Below are 23,894 nucleotides of genomic sequence, written 5' to 3' on the forward strand. Positions count from 1 at the left end.
GTTAAATGGCGAGGATACAGCGATCCCTAACAGAATCTATTACATATGTGGACTTAATGCTTATTACCGTCTTCCAAAGGGATGGTATGGGACATGTTATTTGGGAATAGTTTTCCCAAATATCTACCAAATTGATGAATTAAAGCAACTTCCTAAAATGTCTGAATTACATCATACTAGACAAAAGAGAGAGACAGCAGCTGCTGTCGTAGGTGATATATTTGGAGCCATAATTCCTTCAGTAGGGGTTATCTTAAACTCCATAAAGATTCGAAAGTTGTCTACTATTGTGGATAACATGCTGACAAACTTCACAGGGGCTATACTCCTGATGGATACTGAACTTGCTGCGGAGAGGGCTATGACTCTTCAAGACCGGCTTGCTTTAGACATTCTTTTAGCAAAAAGTGGCAGAGTCTGTAAGATGCCTAATGAGCGCCATTGTTGTGCATTCATTCCAGTTAATAGTAAAAAGATTAGGGGTATGCTTACTAACCTAACAAGAGACAGTACAGATTTGAAGGAGCTGAAAGAACCTGGAGTGTGGGAAAAAGTTCGAAAGGGAATTGCTAAAGTAGGGAATTGGTTTAGTAGTATCTGGAATGGGGTACTTGCGAAAATAATAGGGGGTACATTGATTGTTCTAGCTTGTTTATTCGGACAATGGTTATCATGCAAAATTAGTAAAAGAATTAAAAGAAAATTGGCAAAATGCAATAAAAGGAAAAAAGAAAAGAAAAAGGAGAAAATGTTCAAAGAGATTTGGGAAAAGTCAAGGAGGGGTGGAGAATATGAATTGTACGAACTAAGAAAGTGAAAGGTTGTGAAGGGAAAGGTTTTGTGTGCTGACAAGTGTCATCAGAGAAGGGACTGAGGGAGCGTAGCACTTATACTTAAAATTAACATGAAATGTTTATGAACTAATGCATAATAATGCCACATAGAAAATGTATTAATGTGTTAATGCTAAAAACACGCTTGAAATGTGCCCACGGGGAGTGGCCACCAATGTATGCAATGATTAATGAAGCTGACTAATAACTAAATAATAATACGTTTAATGTATGATTTTACACTAATATTAAGAGTTACATGTTAAGGTTTTGCTAATAAATCAATAGGCCTAAGTTAGCATGAGCAGAGGCCTAGCTGACCGGTTTCATATTAAATGTGTTTTTCTAACGTGCAGTGTGCTGACTTGCTGAAGGACATGTACTTGTACTTTTCCAAAGCTAAAAGATGAGTAACAGGAGTAGATCCGTTCTCACGAAATTCAACTTGCTCAAGGAAACATTTTTGCTGAATGCAAGAATGTAGACTGGTTACAGGTACAAGGTCGCCTAAACCGGTACAGACAATGGAACTACTGGCTGAAGATGCGAGAGGACCACAAGAGTATGAAATCATACCAGACATTCTACCTGCTGTAAATGTAAAAAATGTAAATTAGCACTTGTATAGCGCACTACTCACCCGTTAGGGTCTCAAGGCGCTGTACTCATACCGCTATGGAACCCCTCCTGGCTTTTCCCTGTGAGGCGCCCACTCCTGAGCACCCCCAGGGTGAAGCCAGGCATCCAAGCGCTGTTGGGGCCGTTGTGGAGATTAAGCAAGCTATTGCCCAGAGTTGCAGAGTGGGACCCATGAATTAGATTAGGCACCGAGGCGAGAGTTATCTGGTCAAGGGGAATTGAGCCCAAGACCTGCCGAAGCGGGACTTGAACCCTGGTCTTGAGCCAGATCTCTGCTTCAGGGTCTGCCGCTCTAACCATTGAGCCACACTTCTCCACTGGAGACGTCAATCACAGGAACCAATAAACTACGTGAGAACTGTTATGGGGTGACAACCCTAACCAATTAGAAATTAGGGGACTGTACAACAGAAAAGGGATAAAAACCTTTAACACGAGAAGCCCTTAGAGAGATGACATTGCAAACTTTTGCTATGACCCAGACACTGTCACTCTGCATAGAGGCTTGGCCATTTGGTTCTTCAAACCATCCTTGCCCTTGTCTTGCCCATCCTATACTTCTCCTCCATATGAGGAAAGTGTCCCTACTTACCCCGTCTTGCTGAATTCCCTGGCTGATGGCGGGCGAATCAACTGATGTCCTGAGGACAAAGACTGACTCTGTAGGCTGACCCATTACGGAGGGTTACTATTGATGATAAAATTGTAATTGTCTGTTTGCCTTTCCTTTCTATGTACCAACTGCTTCTTTTGACAGAGACCATAGATAGATGTTTCCCAAAGTTGTGTTACAAAATTGTTTTGCATGAATCCCAACATGCCAATGCTAATTCGAGGTTAGTTAAGGGGTTCACTAAAACAGACGCAAACAGACAAATGACTGAATCGATGCTTTGTTGAATAATGCTCTAATGATACTCTGCTAAGGATAACCTATGTTGACGTTGTGCTATGTTCTAATGTTTGTGATCTTTGCTTTGATTAAATCTTATTTGAGTTGCCATATTATGACAATTCTGATGTGTTTCATGATTTTGAGACTAATAAACTTGCTAGTAGAATTGTAATCAATAGGGAATAAACATCACAAAATTGTACTAAACTGGTGTGGTTATTCATGACTGAAAGGTCATGGTGGTTTCTGAGTCTAAATGAAGACGTTATTGACTTGTTGATTGACATGCTGATCAGTTATCTCGTCCTAAGGTGTCTTCAATCAGGGTCAAAAGATTAATTGGCCTAAAACAAGTCCCAGAGTGAATAAATTAATTAGATTGGAATGCGTTATCAGGAACATAAGTCACCGAAGTGCTTTAATGACCCAGAATGGAGAGCTTTGGTGGTGAAGGCAGTTCGTTTTTCTATGGAGTTAAATACTAAACGCGTGCCCTCTCTCCTGTCTGCACTACACTTGTTTCTATTAAGGTAGTTCTGCAGAGCAGCTTTTAGCCTTATTTAAGGATATTTATATATTTCTACAAATATTTTTTTTTCCATCACAGCACTTTTGACAGAATTTCTTCTTGTGGAAAAAGACTTTAAGGAACTTTTTGTCCTGTTGGCCATTGATGTCATTTAGGGTTCGCAGCTGCGATCCCTGGCACTGCATTTGTGAATCCATCAGGAACACACGGGCAGCTCGTCCTTATGGATGTCGGTTGGGGCTCCAATCTTCTTGTTTTTTTTGTCATTTTGTTATTACAATAGTAGTGAATAATAGTACATTATTCGCTATTAGTGTAATAAAAATGGAGTACAATGAGCTGAAAAATGACCCTCCCTGGCAGCGGAGGTAAGTGAAAAATGCCTTTAAATGTATGTTGTGCGCGTTTTAACAGGTACAAGTGTGTTTATGAGAGTGTGTGTGTGTGACTGTGTGTGTATGCGTAAGCATGTGTGTGAGAGTGGATATAAAGGTCCAATGGCATGTGACATCATTTTCGCTATCCCTGGTATATGGTGAATTGACACTCATGCTCTTGGCTTCTTTCTGCGAGAGGTTATCCCTGTTCTTGATAATGCCTCAAAGGACGTTCATGATATCATGATGAAGACGGTCTTACTTTGGGTTAGGGCTGGAACGGCGGTCGAAACCTCACAGCAGTAGATGGTACTCTCCCCCTAGAAAACAATGGAGAGGTTACACGTGGAAAAAAAAAACACACCATTTACCCCACATTTTGACATGAACAGTTTTTCTTTTGTGGAGAACACTTACCGGTCACTTTTTTAAAAGCTGTGCCACCTCGTTGTGCATGTGTGAAGCATCCTTCTATCCTATACCTGTTTGAATGCTTCTGCAGGCAGTGACAGCACCGTGCTGGCCATACAGAACGCCCGTAAAGGCAGGCATCACAAAGGCACTACAACAGGTCTCTAAAGGCAGTGACAGCATCATGCTGGTTTTTAGAGCAAGCTCCAAAGCAGTGGCACTAGCAGAATGACCCAACAGAACCCTTTACAGGCAGTGGCGGTATTCTGATGACTCTAAAAAAGGTTTGTGAAGGTGACAACAGCATCATGCTGACTCAACAACAGATTCCTGCGGTGACAGCACCATGCAGAATCGCACCAGTCCCTCTGCAAGTGGTGACATTTCTATAGCATCCTATAAGGCCACATTTAAATCTCTTGTGCATCGCATATAGGCTCGTACCTGAAATAATTTTCCCTGGTTTGGGCCTCATACATCACCTGCAATGATAAAGTACCAGGACAAATACATTGAATGATCAAGCTGGACTGTGATGTCTTTCATCCACAGTAAACTACTTCTGGCTCTTTCGTATTAGATACAGTCTGCCCTCTTCCTACGATACGCTCAGATTTGTTCCTCAGCCACGCCAGGCTCTTCAATTTGAATACTATTTTGTCCTTCCCCTCAGCTATGTTCATAATGTCATAAAGTCACCACACCCTACATTATACTCCCCCACAGGCTCTCTTGCTGAGCACCATTCCAATTCCCTTAGCTGCTGACGAGTGGCTGCTTCCATTGCTGAGTGAAAAGATCAAACAAACAGATTCAATCTTTCAGGCTTTTAAGTTACTCGGCCGTATCAGAATGAGGTTTGAGAGAAAACCTGATGGATGAAAATATCCATTAATTAACACAGATGGGGTGCATTGTGCCTCTGGTAGATCCCAACAAAAAGGAGGCCTGAGCGGAACTCGCAAAGTGAAATCCACGGAGGTACACAAAAACTCTGAGATTGCGCAGAGTTCTGCAAGCGGGCAGAAAGCAGGCATGTTGCGCTGCTCGCACTGATTTCTAGCGATGGCATCTTGTTCCGCACTGTAAAGTCAGTGAGAATGCCACTATGCGGCGCACTAGAGAGTGCTGCTTCTTTCTGCCACTGGTGCAGATTTTCTAATCCAGCGGCAGCTTTCTCAGTGCGAACAGTAGCGACTTGCTGTGACGTCCGTGTTGAGAAATCTCACCACAAATGGTCTAGAGCCCGAAAATTGTGCTAGGGATGCAAGTTTCTGCTTGTGCTTGCTAACCTAATGTTGGCGAACCGTGGGCAAGAAGAACTCCGCCACACAGCAGTTGGCAGAGTTTTGTCAGAACTCCATGTTCCAAGTGGAGCAGTAAAAACTCTGCGAACTCTGCCGACGGACTGGAATTTTTGCCCACCCCTAATGAGAAGGTGGGCCCTTGGTAGGAGGTGAAATAATTGTACCTGTAGTAAACAGATGAGCTAGTGAGGGGATAGAGTGGAATGTTATTTGTTCTTCCTCTTTAGCGTGATCATCTCTAGAAGATTAATGGAAACCTGCAAAGGAATTACAATGTGTGTGATTTAAGGTTTTGATTGGACTCTGGCAGGAGGACTGAATTAAAAGAAACCATAAATGGCTCTACACTACCAACCCAATCTCTTTCAAGTTAGAACTTTGGATGGAAAAAAGCAGAGTTCAACTCGAAAGATGCTTTTATGCTAAGTTTGTTTCCTTAGGTGGATGGTCAACAAGAGCAGCGTAGACTACATATTAAAAGATAATGGTAAGGGCAATGTGTACCCTAAGGAAAAGGTTACTTACCCTTGGTAGTGCATTATCTGGTAGTGACTATATCTAGCAGCAGATTCCTTACCTTTGAATTTCCCAGGCGTCAGACTGGATCCAGAAACTTTTGCATGCGCAATACCCCTGTGCGCCGTTGGGTGGCTTTGTTCAGTTCTGCACTACGTCGTCGGTGCCATAGGTGCTGGAAGTGACGTAGCAGTAGCTATATAGGCGCCACCAAGGCGTGCATACGTCTGTTACTTTTCACTACTTTCCAAGCCAGGAGCACAGAGCCACGAGTTGAACTTAGGAATGTGTGTCCAAACTAGGACCCTCAAAGGGATTAACTCTAATCGCAGAAATCTGTCCGCAGAGTGGGAAGGCATGGGTCGATGTAAGGAATCTGCATCTTCATAGTCTCTACCAGACAATGTGTTACTGAAGGTAAGTAACTTGTTTATTTGAAAGAGACTTTGACCTGCATATTACTTACCTTTGAATAGATACCCAAGCCACATCCTCTTGCCGGTGGGTGTGGACAAATGTTCTAAACTAGAAAGACCTGCTGGTCCGAACAAGTAAAATGCATGTCCCTCCGAACCTGACTGACCAGGCAGTAGTGTTTGGCAAACCTGTGCAGTGATGTCCACGTTGCTGCCTGATATACGTTGAAGACTGGGACTCCAAGAGCTAGTGCCATTGGTCACAGGTTTTCCTCTGGTGGCATGGGTCCTTATGCCTTAAGGAGGCTTTTTTTTAGCCAGGGCGTAGCAGATCTTGATACAGAGAACGACCAAGTGTGAATTGGTTAGTTTCTGTATTGCCCGACCTTTTTATGTTTCTACTTAGTCCACAAAGAGTTGGTAGTCCATTCAGAACTCTTTTGTGCGGTCAAGGTAGAACGACAACGCTCTTTTTGGGTCCAGACAGTGGAGTCACTCCTATTCTTTAAGGGGATCGGAAGGAGCGTGAAAGGTGGGCAGGGTGACAGGTTGTCCCAAATGGAATAAGGTCACCAATTTTGGGAGGAAAGAGGCCTGTGTGCGAATCACCACTTTATTAGGGAAAACAGTACGATAGAGAGGATTGGATGATAAAGCCTGCAGCTCACTCACCCTCTGGGAGTATATTATTGCCACTGGAAAGGCTGTCCTGATGGTAAACAGCCAGAGGGGACAACTGTGCAGTGGCTCGAAGGGACCACACATGAGCTACGTAAGAACAAAATTGAGATCCCACTGAGGCATGATAAAGAACAAAGGAGGTAAATTATTGGGTAAACCCTTTGAAGAACCTATTTACAATAGGGGACTTAAATAAAGAGGGTTGGTCAGGCAGCCGCAGGAAGGCTGTTCCAGCCATGACCAGAGAAGCCGGGCCTCTTGACAAAGTGTCCACCACCCCACCCTCCCCTGCAGTACCACATGGCGGCAGTGCTGTCCGTGAATACCTGCACTAACTGCCTCTTGACAGAGGGAAAACATGCTTTCAATGCTAACCCGATCGCATGGAGCACCAGCAACTTGATTTGAAGTCCGGATTCCACCAGAAGCCAGAGTCCTTTGATCTCCACCTCTCCGAGAAGGCCACCCCATCCCAGAAGTGACGCATCTGTCACTACTATCTAGTCCAGTTGGGGAAGGGCGAGGAGTCTGCCCTTGACCCAACTGAGGTTCATCAGCCACCACTACAGGTCTTTTGCAGTTCCTTTCGAGATCGGGGTCACATCCCCTGATGCTGCGCTCACTTGAACATCATGTCCCACTGCCAAGCACGCATATGCAATCTGGCATGATTCATCAGCAGGATGCAGGAGGCCATGAGGCCCAGCAGCCTCAGAGTCAGTCTCACCGAAATCCAGGACAGATGCTGAAATATTGGTTTCACAGTCTGAATATCCTGGAATCGCTGCTTGGGAGGATGAGCCTGAAACTACACTGTGTCCAGAACAGCTCTGATGAAAGGGACCATCTGAGAGGGAGTCAGGTGTGGCTTTGACACATTTATAGTGAACCCTAGCAAATGTAGGTGGTCTGCTGTAGTCTGAAGATGGAAGACGACAGCCTGGGGTGAGCCCGCCTTCAACAACCAGTCACCGAGGGAGGCAGAAGACTAAAAACCCTGACCTGCGCAGATGAGCTGCGACCACCGCCATCACCTTGGTGCACACCCGAGGGGCGCTGATAAGGCCCAAAGGAAAGCACTGTGAACTGAAAGTGCTCGTGGCCTACCTTGAACAGTAGGTAACGCCTGTGGGTAGGGCAGGATGGTGATGTGGAAATAGGCATCCGGCAAGTCCAACACTACCACCCAGTCTCCTTGGTCAAGGTCAGACATGACCTGAACCAAAGTGTGCATCTTGAATTTCTACTGTTTGAGGTAGAGATTGCTGGTTCGGAGGTCTAGAATAGGGCGAAGATCTTTGTTCCTCTTGGGAATCAGAAAGTAGAGGGAATAACAACCACTACCTATATCTGATATTGGAGCCCTCTCTATAGCTTCCTAGGCCAAGAAAGCTGTAACTTCCTCTGGGAGCAAAGACAGATGATCCTCTGCCAGCCGTTCTTGTTTTGGTGGTATTGGGGTAGGGAAATATTGGAGAGGGAGGGAGTAGCCCCTCTGAATGATCTGCAAGGCCCCTTTCCCCTGAGTAATGGACTGCTAGTGTAGGAGATGATGTTGGATTCTCCCTCAAACTGGGCACCCATGGTCTTGCAGAACCAAACTTGGAGGGCTTAGAGCCTGCTGCTGCCGATGGGCTGGTGGTGGAGGACTTCTGGCTACCAGACCCATGGGGTCAGAATACACCATATCTATGTCTTCGCACAGTTTGGGAAGCTTACACAGGACAGTGGCAGGCATAGGCTTGGATCAGTGGCACCAAGCTATGAAAAGGGCGAAAGGCAGACTGGAGCGAGGTGTCACCGAAAGGCCCAAGGTCTTGGCCATAGCCTTGCGTTCTTGAAGCGCTCCAGCGCCAAGTCCTCCTTCTCTCCTAAGAGATGAGTCCCATCGAAGGACATGTCCTTGAGATTTATCTGGACATCACCCGAAAAGCCAGATGTTCTCAGCCAGGCGTGGCCCCTGAAACCGCTATGCCCAGGGAGTCAGTCATCCCCAAACCACACCTAATGTGAACTTTGCTGCATCTCTCCCGTCTTTCACTGTTTGGGAGAAGATTGCCTGGGCCTCCTCCGGCACCTGTGGCAGCACTTGCGCAACCGTATCCCACAAGGTATGGGAATAACTGCCCAACAGGCATGCAACGTCAACTGATCACAATGCTAAGCTGGTGGAGGAAAACATTTTCTTGCCTAAAGCATCCAGCCTCTTGGATTTCCTGTCTGGAGGAGTGGCAGGGTACACACAATGGGAAGTTAAGGCTTGGACTACAAAGCTCTCCAGAGTGGGGTGTTTTCTGAGGAAAATAGGATCACCTAGGGCATGGCAATGGAGGAGGGTAATTGTCCTAATTACATGAGTCCCTGTGCTGGGCTTGGACCAAGTTCCCAGCAGGACATCAGTCAGTGCTTCATTAAAGGGCAATAGGGGTTCAGATGAAGAAGCCCCAAGCTGAAACACTTCTGTCAAGAGGTTAGTCTTGACTACTTCTGGGGGAAGCTCAAGGCATGGACATCCGCTGCCCTCTTCACCACCATTGCATGAGATGCCCCTCCTCCATAGCCACCGTGGGGGGGGGGGGGCGGGGGGGGAGAGAGAGCAAGCCAGTATCTGGAGATGTGTCCAGTCTACTAGCATCTCCTAGTTCCTCATACCAGTCCAAATTTACACTAGGGGTGTATAACTGATATTCCAATGGGTCCAGTGACCCCTCCCACTCTTCCTCCATGCCTGGTTGCACCAAAAATGCTCAGGCAAAGACTCAGAGCCACTCCAATCGGAGTCATCAGTGTGGAACTTGATGGGGCCTCTTCTTACCCTGTGGGCCCAAAGGCGCTCCGGAGGGGTCGGCCCCACTCTAATGCATGGTGCATAGCCTCGTAAAAATCATTTGAGTGGGCAGTCATGGTAGCTCCTTAAAAAAACGAGGGGAGGCGTGAAATCAAACCTGGTAATGGCTCCACAGAACTGTGCCTGGAATGCCTATGTTTCTCACTTGTTGCATTGGATGATGGACGAGGTGAAGTCGAAGTCCGTTTACTACTTTTTCTTTTTGTGCCTTTCTCAGAGTGTCCAAAGGACCTCGAGTGTGAGGAAGAGGTCTTGGTGCTCCTGGAGCAGTGCTGTGACCTTCTTCTCGATCAGTACCGAGACCTCCTAGGAGTCAAACTAACTGGCATCAACCGCAAGGCTGCAAGGGCTGGCAGTCTGAGCACAACTTCGAATCGTGGTCATGCTTGAGACACCATAAACAAACCAAGTGCGGGTCCATTACCGACATGGCGTGGTGACAGGCACCACACGGCTTAAAGCCTACCTTCCTTGATGACATTTCTCGACACACTTTGCAAAAATATTTGACAAAATGTCAAAAAACGCCTGTAAAAACGAGACAGAGGGGTAGGTTTTCTCCGGATCAGTGCTAACTGGCGCAGAAAGAAAAGAACTACTGTCTGCACGCCTGGGTGGTGCCTATATAGGTGACCGTGATGTCACTTATGTCACTTCTGGCACTAATGACACCGACGTCACGTGGAACTGAACAAAGCCACCCAATGGGGAGCAGGGGGTATTGCTCACACAAAAGTTTACAGATCCAGTCGGACGCCTGAGAAATTCAAAGATAAGGAATCTGAAGCTAGAGGTCTCTTGCAGGTGCCTTGTTTATTAAAACTCTTTTTTTTATTCTGTTCTTTCAGCACATTTTGAGTTGTTCAAAGTGTGGATGGAAACATAGTGATAATAGCGATCCACTTTACTAGTGCAAAAAAAAAAAAACTAATGAAGAGATAGATCTGTAAAGATGCAGAAAAACGCAGCAGTCGGTTCCTGGAACTCGAAAGGCATCTTCAGACTCAACTAGCCTAATGGACTCACTGATAAAACTGGGCTAGGCAAAAAAGACAGAAGCACTGCCTGACACCGTCAAACTAAACGTGAGCATCACAACCAAAAACTGAACAGCATCATGCACATCAGACAAAAAAAATCTAATTTTGCTGTAACAAGGAATAGAATTTTAAGATCCCCTCAAGACGACATTGACAATAGCACGCAGGGTTCATCTGTAGCTGCTGTACTTTTATAGAACTATGGGCAAAAAAAAAACCCTACCAAGAATAATCTGCTATGCAGAAGGAAAATAACCAAGGCACTTTCAAACAGAACCAATTCATACTCCAGCCAAAGACAAGCCCCAGTCGGAAGACCAAAAGAAGAGGATAACAAGAAGCAACCTAGATCTGGGCACCTCTGTCAGGCAACACAGATCTAGAAACCGATGACACGCAAACTCGATCTGGTCCGCAGACCTAAAAGGAGAGACTGGCAGATTCAAACTAGACTCAGACCAAGGTAACTGACCTACGTCTGTCTCTTAATTCATATCTATAGGCCACACATGCGATTACTACATCTTCATGGGCATGGTGCACACTCAACCAGCATATAGTTTTGAAGGGTTTTAAAGGATGATTGAACTAGCGTATGATAAAAAAAGTATGGGGTCACTAAAACAGGACTTAGCATTTGGCGCCAAAATACCATGACAGGGCTGTGTGCTTATTAATTAAGTAAAGATGACCAAACACAACACTTCGCATTTTAAATAATCAATGTCCGCCATAGATAACTTCAAGGCAAACGCAGAAGTAGTACTCACCTGCTTGTGTGGAAAAATACCCTGGTCACAACCCCACCCATCATTTGAGAAGTAACATCCCCCGCCCCTTTCTCTGCATCAGCGCCCCCCAATACTCACTCACCTTCCCAGCCAGAATCAACAGGTTAGTGTCCGGGTCGTACAGAGGAATCACAGTTCTGCAATAAGAAATATGGGATTTATAATTAGAAACTCTTGTTGACAGACAGGTGCAACAAGCAATGGACTTGCGTGGTGACAAAGAACACACTTGAATATTGAGCATTATCTACTCGGGTCATAAACTGTTTCTGAAGGTGGGCCAACGGCCAATGTACCAAGCATAAAGCGCCTTGTTTGGGTCTGGTCTGCTTGCAGCACCAGAGCGCACATCTGCAAAACACAACTAAGCCTTTGGTCTGTGATGGAAACCTCTGAACCTTTTGGACAGTCACTCCTACTAATTACGGATCGTGTGTTACATACATGACAGATAAACACCGACATCAAACCGATGAGTCACAACACAGCTAGTTTCATGGTTCTCTATTACACATATCGCAGACCTAGAAGGTGTGAAAAAGGTAGAATATACTGGGTAAAGGAACCCGCTCACCTAAAATTTGGTGCATCCAGTACTAGTGTAGTTAAAACCTCTTTTAAAAAAATGTTTTAAAACCAAACACTTATGTTATGTTTGGCCCGTACCATCATGAGGGGTTCCTCCGCTGGTTCATAGCTGGCTGTTCCCCTGACTCTTGTCAGCAGATGGTATGCCCCTGACGTAAGGTGCCAAGTTAATAAATGGCAAGTGGCTTTAAGCTACTGGCAGTTCTTACAACTATTATTCTGAGTGTGTGTCGTCTTTGACCGAGTCAATAGTAAGGTGGGCCTTAACCAGCAACACGCCCTAATGTTACAACAAACTGGTGATAAGGAGCAGCACTGAGCCCACATCTAACATGGCCGCACGGCAGAGGTTCCCACCTTAAGGCGTACTGCTGCTGATGGCAGGTCTCTAGCTTGGTGTACCTGATGGTGTGCTTGGGGCCTCTGCACTGTCCCGTGCGCAGAGACGTCTCTGCCGACCTCGCTCTCTGAGCCTGCTGTCGGCTCACGGGCGCGTGAACCCACAGGCTCCACCTAATGCATCTTCATATCGCGTCTCCCTGGAGAGAGAGAGCTGGCGCATGTCTTCATTTGGGCCTCCTGCTGGCCTTTTAAATCTCTGCCCAGCATCACTCGGGGGCGCGTTCTCAGAACACACCCACCTCCTCCTCATGCGTTTTCCAGGAGGGAGCGCGCTGTTACAAAGTGCTACTTCAGCCGAATTGTGCAGAGGCTTGCCAGTCCCGCTGAGAATGTGCCAGCCCTAAGCCAGGCATCATATGGCAGTCAGGATACAGGGAATTAACTGCCTGGGGGACCAGGATACAATACAAGTAAGCGTGTGTCCCAAATGACTCTTGACACAAGACACCCACTAACCACCCCATGCACATAAAGGGATAGAATCACAGCAGCCCACCCAATATCAAATATCACGTCCCAGGGGCCACCGCTGCACTCTATCCACAGCGGAGGACAGGACACAATCTCAAGCAGCCCCAACAGTCACAGCCACTCCAGAGCCAAATTTGCCATTGCCTATTCACACTCTAGAACCTTTTGTGGCTGATAGTCCACCATCGGTTCAGGCCGCCCAGTGGAAGGAGTGGCTTGAAAGGCTAGAAACCTACTTTGCCGCAATAGCGCTTGACAATGGTCGACGTCGTCCCATGCTCTTACATCTTGGGAGTGCCATGATCCACAAAATCCGCAAATCCACAGTAGAGAAAGGTCCGTCCTTCACTTATCAGACCCTAAAACGGGCTCTTACCGTGCATTTTGAACCCTTCACAAATCCCGATTACGAGAGGTTCCTTCTTCGACAGGCCCATCAACTGCCAGATGAATCAGTGGACACGTTCTAGGCGAGACTCAGAACTGGCCAGCACTGGCACTCTCCCCAATGCAGACGACGAGATGTGCACAGTTCATTCAAGGGTGCCATTCAGTGAAACTGAGGGAGGGCATATACAGGTCCCTGGCATGGCAATGGCAGACATACTCATCAATGAGTGGTCCAAGGAATTGTCCAAGGTAGGAACAGCGCACATGGTAGCGGCGGTGCCACAACACAAACACTTAGTCAACACTATGGCCACGATGTCCACAGACAAAAAGAAGGCCAGCCCCAAACCAAAAACCACTCCCAGGACGTACTACATGTGTCCCCTCACCAAGGACCCTGCCCAGCCCACTGGAAGCAGTGAACGAATTGCAACAAGCTTAACAACTTCGCAAAAGCTTGTTAATCCACACAGTTGCAGAAGACTACCAAAGCCAGAGGCATCAATTGTGCACAAAACACCCCACCTCCTAAGGATGAAGGAGACATGACGATGATAAGGACGATATCGAGGGTGCCGTGCACTTCATCCATGCAATGCAACCTGAGGGACATCCCCGGAGACGGCTGGTCAACCGGTATCCGCCCTCTTGACACCAGAGCGACAAACATCTTGGCACAATCTGTCCTCAAGACCCTATCGCTCCACCCAACACTTCATCCCACCACCACTCAGGTCTACGCCTTTGGGCCGTCGACTCCGCTTCCCCTTGCAGGAGGCTTCACAACGGACAATGCACATGGTCAGCAGATGACAAGGGCCAGGGTGTATGTCACCAAATCAGGATCCGGCATGCTGCTGAGCTGTGAGATAGCGGAGAAGCTCCATTTGGTGTTGTTCACCTCCAGTGTGCACCTTCGGACTGTCGATGATCTTGTCTCAGAATTCTCACAGCTCTTCGAAGGCACTGGGTGCTTAAAAGGGAGGTTTGTCAACCTCCACATCGATGGATCAGTTCAACCTGTGGCCTTGAAGCACCGGCAGGTCACATTTCACTTGTGCCCCAAAGCAGAAGAAGAGCTGAGGAAGTTAGAGTAAGCTGATAACAGTGAACAGGTAGAAGGGCTGATACCATGGGCCTCACCCATCGTGATCACTCGCAAACCAAAGCAGCCCAGGGAAGTAAGGATATGTGTTGACATAAGAATGCTTAACGTGGCCATCAGGAGGGAGCGTCACCTGATGCCGACCATTGATGACATTGTAGTGGAGGTGAATGGGTCTCAATGGTTTTCCAAGATTGATCTCTGGGCAGGATATCACCAACTGCTACCGGCCCCGCATTCACGAGCCATCACCACCTTTTCAATGCATGTTGGGCTCTGGAGGTACAAATGCCTCAGTTTGGGCATCTTGAGTGCCGCTGAGATTTTCAGGATACCTTCACGGAGTGCTGGCAAGACTAGAGTGGGTCATTAATGTCAGCTATGTCATTCTGGTACATGGCCGCACCATCGAAAAGCGTCTTGAGAGGCTATGAGCCACTTTCACATGGCTGCGTGACAATGGTTTAACACTTCATTGGGAAAAGTGTGCATTCCAACAGCCTGAAATTGCGTTCTTTTGGGTGTCACTTCTCGGAGAACGGAATCATGGCAGATCCCAACAAAGTCGGAGACATCCAATCTGCACTGGCTCCCACCTCTGTCACCGGAGTCTGGAGCTTCCTGGGTTTGGTCACATACTGAGGGAGGTTTATCCAGAACCCACAGGACTTGGGGGGGGGGGGCTTGTCTGAAAAGGAGAGTAATGGAGAGTGGCCACCCCTGGCCTATACCAGTTGGTCACTGACAGACACTGAACAGAGATATTCGTCCATTAAGAAGGAGGCCATCGCTGTTCACTGGGGTTGCCGTCACTTCCACCTCTACTTATATGGTCAACCCTTAATTGTCCACACTGACTACATACCTCTTATAGTGCTGTTCAATGGGCCATCAGCCAAGCCACCTCCTCGTATCGAGACGTGGATTCTCCAACTTCAAGCGTACCAGTTCTCTGTAGTTTACCGGCCAGGGGCACAGAATCCAGCGGATTATCTCTCTCAACATGCCATGCCAGCTACAGCATGTGAAGAGGCGGATGTGGAGGAGGTTGAAGAGTACGTGTGAATGGTGGTTGTAGGGTCCTGGCCTTTGCCTATTTCGCTGGAGGAAATCAGACTGACAGCCCAGACTGACAAGTGCCTGGAACTGGCCATCTCTGCTGTCATCACAGGGAAGTGGCACACTGTGGCACACAACATATCCAGAAGGACAGATGCGGCGCGTTTGATGCTACCCTCACTCTATTCAGTCCGGCAAGAAATTGTGTTATCCCTGAAGGATCTTTACTACGTGGCCCACGTTTGGTGAACCCGTCATTACTGCAGCAGGGAGTGGTGGATCTTGTCCACTCTGCACACCAAGGTACTGTGAAGACAAAACACAACTCAGGTGTAAAGTATGGTTCCCTGGGCTAGACGAGAACGTGGAACGCACAGTGAAACCCTGCTACATCTGCCAAACAGTTGGCCCTGCTGATCCCCCAGCACCCATCATCACCGAGCCCATCCCTTCGGCTCGCTGGCACCGAACAAGTATGGACTTTGTTTGGAAGCCTACCTGATAAGCGACACATGTTGGTCATCATTGACGATTTTTCAAAATATTCTGAAGTAGAAATCCTAGATTCCATCACCAGGGCCTATACTGTGTCACGCCTCAAGAAAATCATGGCCACCCATCGTCTTATCCAGGAACTCAGAACTGACAATGGTCCGCCTTTCTCAAGCCAAGACTTTGCTGGCTATCTAGCCTCCTGAGGTGTTCACCATATTAAGATCACTCCTCGCTGGCTGCAAGCGAATGGAGAGGTTGAACGGTTTATGAGAACCCTTAATAAAGTTTTGAGGATTGCGGTGGCCAATGGACAGAACATTTAATGTGTTCTTTATACCTTTCTACTGGAGTATTGACTCACTCCCCATAGCACTACTAAGGTGGCCCCCAGTGTTTTATGCATGAAGTGAATGGTGAGTGACACTATTCCACACTATGAAGGTCCCTCGGTCTTGCAAGATGAAGTAGCTGACACTCTGCTGCAACGCTGCATTCGTAATGACCACATGCCCCGGAAAAGACGTGCTCAAAACCATGACATTCAAGTGGGTGATCTGGTATTAGCCAAGAATTGACATCCTGGGGGAAAATTCAGGCTCCCATTTGAACCCATCCCGTGGACCGTGAGTCGAATCAGAGGAACCATGGTCACTGCTCGGCATGGAGATGAATCCTTAACAAGGATTGTGTCATTTTTTAAACAATACCTATTCATGGGGTCTGTGCCTGACGGTGAGATCAGTGATTCTCCGGACCTGCCCGTGATCAATAGAGAAGCTAGGCTCTCCTGTCTCTCAGTGAGAGGAAGCAGTGACCACGTCACTCATGACCGGCGTGCAGCGCCGCCGTACCCTGTGATCAACAACTTAACCCAGTCCGGGGTTTCTGAAGAAAGACACTTTGTGATCGAATCTGCTGCCATCTGCTGAGGATGTTGTCACTCAAAGTCAAGGTACTGGTAGGTACCACCTAAGGCCCCGGCCCAAGGCTGAGAGATTTTGTTCTGATTTGAGCAGTTTATTTTGCTTTGCCTCCATGAAGGCTCCACACCCTTGCATGGTGATTTTGTGGAAAGGGGGGGGGGTTATTTTTGTATCATACATTTTTGGTTTTTATTGTGTTAGTTTGTTTGCTAGCTATGCTGGGTGAAGTACCCAGGTGTTGTGTGTTTTCTGTTTTGCTGTTGTGGGTATAGGAGGAATGTTATGTTTGGGCCGTACCACCATGAGGGGTTCCACCGCCCGTTCATAGCTGGTTGTTCCCCTGACTCTGGTCAGAAAATGGTATGCCTTTGACGTAAGAGGCCAAGTTAATAAATGGCAAGTGGCGCTGCGCCACTGGCAGTTCTTACCATTATTAATCTGAGTGTGTCGTCTTTCACCGAGTCAATAGTAAGGTGGGCCTTATCCAGCAACACACCCTGATTTTAGAACAGACGTACTTCACAATGATAAAAGAAAAACAGATTACAAAGAATGGATACTAGCTGCTCCACAGGTCCGCGGGAAGGAATCGTCACGAGCCCGGGTCTCCGCGGTTGCACTAGTTATTTGGGTGCAATTACACAATTGACCACACGGTGGCTCTAAGCCCTAATGTAAGAAATGTGAGTGCTAGACTAAGGGTACAGGGTAAAGCAGGAGAAGTAAGTACCGGAAACCGACTGGAGCCGTGCATGACCACCCTCAGCCCACATCACAAACAGTGCTTCATTTGTAAATAAAAACGTGCCGGTGCCCAGAAGCCCTCCTCTGAAACACGCGGCTGCTGCAATTAAATGCGCGAGCACAGCATACTGAAGCAGAGTAATCCTAAAACCATCGCATGCCTCTTTAATCCATTTACACTCACTCTCACCCTTCAGCGAACCCTTTTTGCTTTCTCCTTGTGTGAAGCTTTTCCGTTGTTCTCTTTCTCATCAGTGTCTTTTGCTCGCAGTACATGGCGAACGCAGAAAAATACGTGTCACCTACCAAAAAACTAGGGGCCGGTGCCCTCCTCCGGCTTAAATTGAGCACTTAACATAAACACACCTCTAACCAGGCTCAAATGCCGACTCCTCTGATACTCTGGACAAAGCAGATATGACCCCTAGCTCAAAAAACACAAACCAGTGCTCTAACTGAGCGGTACTGTCAGGTACACTGCTTCCATCGTAATATCATTCCCTTGTAAAGTGCCCTCGAACAAAAAACGCACTAAATTACAAGATAATAATTATGTGTATTGTCTGATTCAATAAAACCTTTACCCAAAACCAAATACATATAATAAATCACAAAAAATAGCGCTTAGTCTGGCGCTTATTAAGTAAAGTAAACAAGCGCTGGCAAAGCCTATACGCCTGGCCAGTGGCGTAACATAGCCCCCGCAAGGTGGGGGGTGGGGGGTGGAGGGAGTATGGGCGCGAGCAGCAGGGGCATTCCATGTACATTGCTGGGGGGGTGGGGGGGGGAGTGAAGTTCGGAAAGGTGACCCTGAGTGCAATGGGGCGAGGTCAGTGAGTATGAGGGCGATATCAAAGAGGTGGCTAAAAAGAACAACATATTCTGTAACTATTTTGTTGGTTTTTCACGTTCAGAGGTAACTGCATATAAAATAACACACCTTAAATGAAAAATAAATACAAGTTAAACTAATCAGTGGGATGCACTTCTTTACGTTATGAAACCTATATTTTGCTTAATGCGATCACTGCACTTGTTTGTGTAAGTGACAGAGAGCAACAAAAGTGACATCTAGATGGTACAGTGGGGAAGAGACCTGTGTTTTCAGTGTTAATTCCCTGTCTGTGGCAGAAAACACTGTGAATATGTTATTCATTATCTTAACCTTGCAGTATTCACAGCATAAGATAGGCTGCCATGAAATGCACAAAGATGATTTAGGAATAAGAGCGAAAAAAGTGGTTTCAAAATATATAGTTTCGAAAATTCTCAGAATGGACCCAATGCAAACATTTTTGATAACTGCTTATTAAAAGCATGCACACCACGGGTCAGTTGTTAACAACCTTGAAATATCCCTAAAAAAGAATACCTCTTAGTCCTCAATAAGCTTCAACTGAACGCCGTCAATTAAAGCCAATACCCTTTCAAACAGCCTTTACATGTGCAGATTAGCCAAAAGTGCGCAAATCAGTTGGCACCCTTGGCACCCTGTTTAGCCGTTTATCCCATCATCGGAATCACAGCACAGGAGGCTCCCTCCCTTCCACCTCAGCTCGGGCATCTCAGCTTTCCGAATTAACCATCCTGGGAAGGTTGTCTTTTAAGAAAAAGTAGAACTGTTCTTCTCAAGTGACTACTGGCATGTCGTGCCCCTCAGATTTTGCCCACTTTAACCTGGGAGGGGGGGGCAAGGGAAGGGGGGGGCAGGCCTTTGCCAATGGAAACAAGCATTTACAATGCAACGGGTCTCGCGTTTGCTCATGTTAGAGCTGATGGCGTTGTAAACTCTTAACCCGACTTTTCACCTATCGGGAAAAGTGCATTTATGTACATAACCCGAAAAAGTGAAATCAAGTATGTAAAGCGCTCGACTTCTGCCAAGCGAGATCGCGCTCGTAAATTAGAGAAAAAAAAGTCCACGAGCCCGATGGAAAACAGCGAGTCTCGCATGTTTACTGTACTTGGTCACTGCGCTCGAGGAGGGCTTGCCACCGGAAAAGGCATGACATATGGGTGCCTTCGACTAATGAAAGCACGCAGATTTTATTAGGGAAGCTCACGAACCAAAAAAAATCACTGAGGTGAAGTTGACAGGGCTCCGAGCACTTTTCTAAATACAAAAGAGTCTTGCTGCGATACGCATGCGCATGCAACGCTCTCACTGCTATACGCATGCGCGAGCGCATGCAACGCAGGCTCGACCCTAAAAAGAAAATGCCCAAAAGCCAACATCATTTTCTGGTCTCGAACAGCACACATTAACAAAGTAGCCCAGGCACGGAAGGGAGCTACCTTGTGTGCAGATGTGCTCCTTGTGAAAGAACCGAAGCCTTTACTCACAGTGAAATAAGCCAATGGCTGAAGTGAACTGACCAAGTGCCCCCTGCTGCAGTGGGTGGAAGAAGAATGTGAATGGCACAAAAAGAAACCAATTTATGAATTAAAACAAGAAGCCACAGTGAAAGATTCCGTAGCACACAGGCTATAGAGCTATGAGGCGCAGTGGCTTCCTGCCTCTACATCACATCACACAAAGAACTAGCTGAAGAGGGATATCTGGGGTGTAAGCTTCCATCGCAATCAGAATGATTTACAAGCAGGGTACAATCACCTCAAACAAGCAGATCACTATATGCACAGACAGTGAAGGCACATTTCACTATTAGTGATTCCTCAAATGGAAAAAAAAAAAAAGTTTTGTTCTCGTGCCCATCATGTCTTTGGCCGCTCTCTGGAGTACACCAGTTCTGAAGATGCTTAGGTAAACAATATGTACTTTCCATCACAAACATTCCTCCAAGCTCCCATTTAATAAAGAGTTTAACCACAGTCTGCTGGGTTCAGGCCGATGCGGGTCAGTGTTCTGGATGTTGTCAGGAGCCAAGCAGCTGGCATCGCAGCCAGGGAAATCTGAGGCACAGGATTTCCGTGCGCCAGGTATGTGTGCCAGTTGTGCCAGTGAGCAGGGATCTGAATGGGGTGTCTGTGCTGCTGTGTGCGAGCTGCGAGACCTCCCCCGCAGAACAAGGAAGCCCCAAGCACCGGTGAGCTCCAGGCTCACCTGCTGAACCTGCTCCAACAAGCTTCCTGCTATACAGGATTGTGGTGTCTTCTGCATTCACCACTGACAGCCTGCCCCTCTCTGTGTGCCAACCGGTGGTGTGTCCCTCTCTGAACAGTGAAATACAGCAATACCCAGAGTTCAGTGGGCCCCTCCGGCATCTGGGCCGCAGTGCCACTGCACAAGTGGCACCAATGAAAGCCACGGCCCTGGTGACAACAACAAATCCCTCAGAACAGAACCTGCTAACTGATCACAGGCTATTAAAGCCACACACAGGGAAAACCAGGCACACATGACAACAGACTTCCAAACAGAAAAGCTACTGGCAAAGCCAATGTGTCTGGCTTTCAATTAGAGGCCTGAATAAAACATTTAATGAAAAGCTTGCTGCAGTAGAACAAAAACAAACAAACATTGGAAAAGCCTATAGGTCTCGTCTATGCAAGAGCTAATGGCTTTGCCAAAGTGTTTTAGCCATGTTGTTTAACAGCGTGGCAGCCTTTCAGCATGGCTAACAGTTACTGGCATACAGGAGAGTGGCGTGGAGTGTTGTAGAATGGAATGGCGAAGGGCAGAGTGTTGTACAGAAGAGTAGTGGTGGAGAGCTTCGTGTATTAGGGTGGAATAGTGTAGAGTTGCATAGAGTGGCATAGACTGGAGTGGCATAGAACAGAGTGGACTGGTGTATAGTGCACTGGCATAGACTGTTGCAGAGTATAGTGGGGTAGAGTGCAGTGACAATGAGTGTAGTGGCACTGAATTCAGCGGCGTACAATGCAGCTTTGTAGAATGCAGTGGTGTAGATTAGAGTGGTGAATAGTAGAGTGCAGAGGCAGAGTGCAGAGGTACAGAGCAGAGTGGCGCAAAGTAGCATGGCACAGAGTAGAAAAGAGTGGCATAGAGTGTAGTGGCATAGAGTGTAGTGGCATAGAGTGAAGTGCTGTAGAGTTCAGTGATGCAGAGGGCAGTGGCGCAGTGCAGAGTCAGGCAGCATATAGTGCAGTAGCATGGAAGGCAGAATAGAGTCAAGTGGCATGGAGTGCAGGGGCGTAGAGTGGTGCAGGTTAAAGTAGCACAGAGTGGTGTAGAGTACAGTGACACAGAGTGCAGTAGCACAAACTAGAGTGGCACAAGTGGAGTGTTGCAGAGTAGAGTGTCAGAGTGCAGTGGTGTAGAGTGGAGTAAATTGACATAGATCAAATCAAAATCATTAACATTTATAAAGCGCGCTACTCACCCGTGCGGGTCTCAAGGCGCTAGGGGAAAAGGGGGGGGGTTATCGCTGCTCGAACAGCCAGGTCTTTAGGAGTCTCCGGAAAGCGGAGTGGTCCTGGGTGGTCCTGAGGCTGGTGGGGAGGGAGTTCCAGGTCTTGGCCGCCAGGAAGGAGAAAGATCTCCCACCCGCCGTGGAGCGGCGGATGCGAGGGACAGCAGCGAGTGCGAGGCCAGAGGAGCGGAGGAGGCAGGTGGGGACGTAGAAGCTGAGGCGTCTGTTGAGGTATTCCGGTCCCTTGTCGTGGAGGGCTTTGTGTGCGTGGGTGAGAAGTCGGAAGGTGATCCTTTTGCTGACTGGGAGCCAGTGCAGGTGTCTCAGGTGTGCGGGGATGTGGCTGCTGCGGGGTATGTCGAGGATGAGGCGGGCCGAGGCGTTTTGAATGCGTTGCAGGCGATTTTGGAGTTTGTCTGTGGTCCCGGCGTAGAGGGTGTCGCATAGAATAAAGTGATGCAGAATAGAGTGCAGTGTCATAGAGTGCAGTGACAGGGTGCATTGAAATAGAGTGTAGTGGTTAAGAGTAGAGTGTCGTAGATTGCAGTAGCATAGAGTGGAGTGGCGCAACGTGGAGTAGCGTCACGTAGAGTGGAGTGGTGTAGAGTAGATTATTTCCGAATAGAGTGAAGTGGAGTAGGTTGGAGTGATGCAGGGCGGAATGCAGTGGCACACAGTGGCAATACAGTGTAATGGCGTAAAGTGCTGTACAGTGCAGTGGCATAGAGAGCAATGGTGCAGAGTAGAATCAAGTAGTGTATAGTGGATTTGGCATAGAGTACAGAGTCAGAGTGGAGTGTTACAGAGTAAAGTGAATTGGCATAGAGTGTATTGGCATAGAATGCAGTGTTGCAGAGTAGCGTAGAGTGGAGTTTTGCAGAGTAGATTGGTGTGGCCTAGACTGGAGTGGTGTAGAGTTGCAGTGGTGAAGAATTCAGTGGATTAGAGTAGAGTGGCGAAGAGTACATTGGCATAAAGTAGAGTAGTACAGGGTAGAGAAGCGTAGCATGAAGTGGCTTAGAGTGCAGTGGCTGAAGTGGCTTAGATTGGAGTGGTGTAAAGTGGAGTGTTGCAAAATAGAGTGCGGTTTTGTAGAGTGGAGTATTCATGGTGCAGGAGCACACTGCCATTACAAACAACACATTTGCAATTAAAATGACTATTACATTTGCACAGACATACAGTTTGACTAATAAAACTATACAGTGCACAGACCAAAATGTGTAGAAATTGCATCACTTAGGTTAATGATTTGTTTTGATTATATCATAGAAATTGTTTCCAGCACACTTCAGAAACAACAAAAATATGAGCTTCATTTGTGCGTTCATAATTCTGATATTTCTGAAATACTTATACAATTCATTTAAATGTTGTCTGCTAGAAAACTCCTTCCTACCCTTAGTATCCAGCAAGATTGTCACATAAATCATCTAATTTTGAAATCGGAGAAAGAAAAGTAAACAAGCGCCTTCGGAAGACAGCGTCTAACATTTGACCTAGGTCTTTGAATGCACAGCAAATGTGACGAGATAAGAACACAATTTAAAGGCCTATCAACAGAAAACGAGTTAGTGGAAGAATACAAAAAACACGATTTAGGCAATGGGAGGGACAAACTAAACCTTATGAGCCTAGCACAAATAAAGCCTGCAAATGGAAAGCCAGAAAGTGTGAGTTACAAACCGCAAAGCCAATGGTATTCAATGAGTGAAATGCAACTTTCTGAAAGACCTCAAGATGTTTTTGTAGGCTGTGATCTAAAAAGAACTGCTTACTATATGCAATGTATCCAATAAAGATTTTAATGAGTGATGATTTAGGGTACATTTAAGATGTTAAATAGTCGCTCCTCAAGCTCTCAAATGCAAGCAATCCATAGGAGGCAGATTTATACACTAAATTGCCAATAGCATGAAATGAAAGTACTCACCCACAAACCAAGTGGAAAACAAGCACACATACACACTTGTGGCAGCTTCCGAAAAGACCCACAACACAAAACCAGGACCACTTTCCTGATCACTCCACTAACAGCTCTGACATCTATCCTTTTGCCATTACCTTGGTCTCAATCTCTGCCTTTTTGAGTAGACTTGG

General features: G+C 46.8%; 1 protein-coding gene across 2 annotated transcripts in view; it reads right to left on the bottom strand.

Annotated features, from left to right (window-relative positions):
• The window catches only part of LOC138261488 (coronin-7-like), a 1,075,977-nt gene that overhangs the window by 378,567 nt on the left and 673,516 nt on the right, over positions 1 to 23,894 (bottom strand). For both annotated transcript variants that reach the window (XM_069210466.1, XM_069210465.1), the window contains exons 10-11: positions 11,366 to 11,420; positions 3,536 to 3,593 (exon numbers count right to left, since the gene is read on the bottom strand). In XM_069210466.1, the coding sequence (XP_069066567.1) occupies positions 3,536 to 3,593; positions 11,366 to 11,420 (113 nt within the window). The remainder of the gene's footprint in view (positions 1 to 3,535; positions 3,594 to 11,365; positions 11,421 to 23,894) is intronic.

This window comes from Pleurodeles waltl, chromosome 10 (genome assembly GCF_031143425.1).
Source record: "Pleurodeles waltl isolate 20211129_DDA chromosome 10, aPleWal1.hap1.20221129, whole genome shotgun sequence".
Classification (NCBI taxonomy): domain Eukaryota; kingdom Metazoa; phylum Chordata; class Amphibia; order Caudata; family Salamandridae; genus Pleurodeles; species Pleurodeles waltl.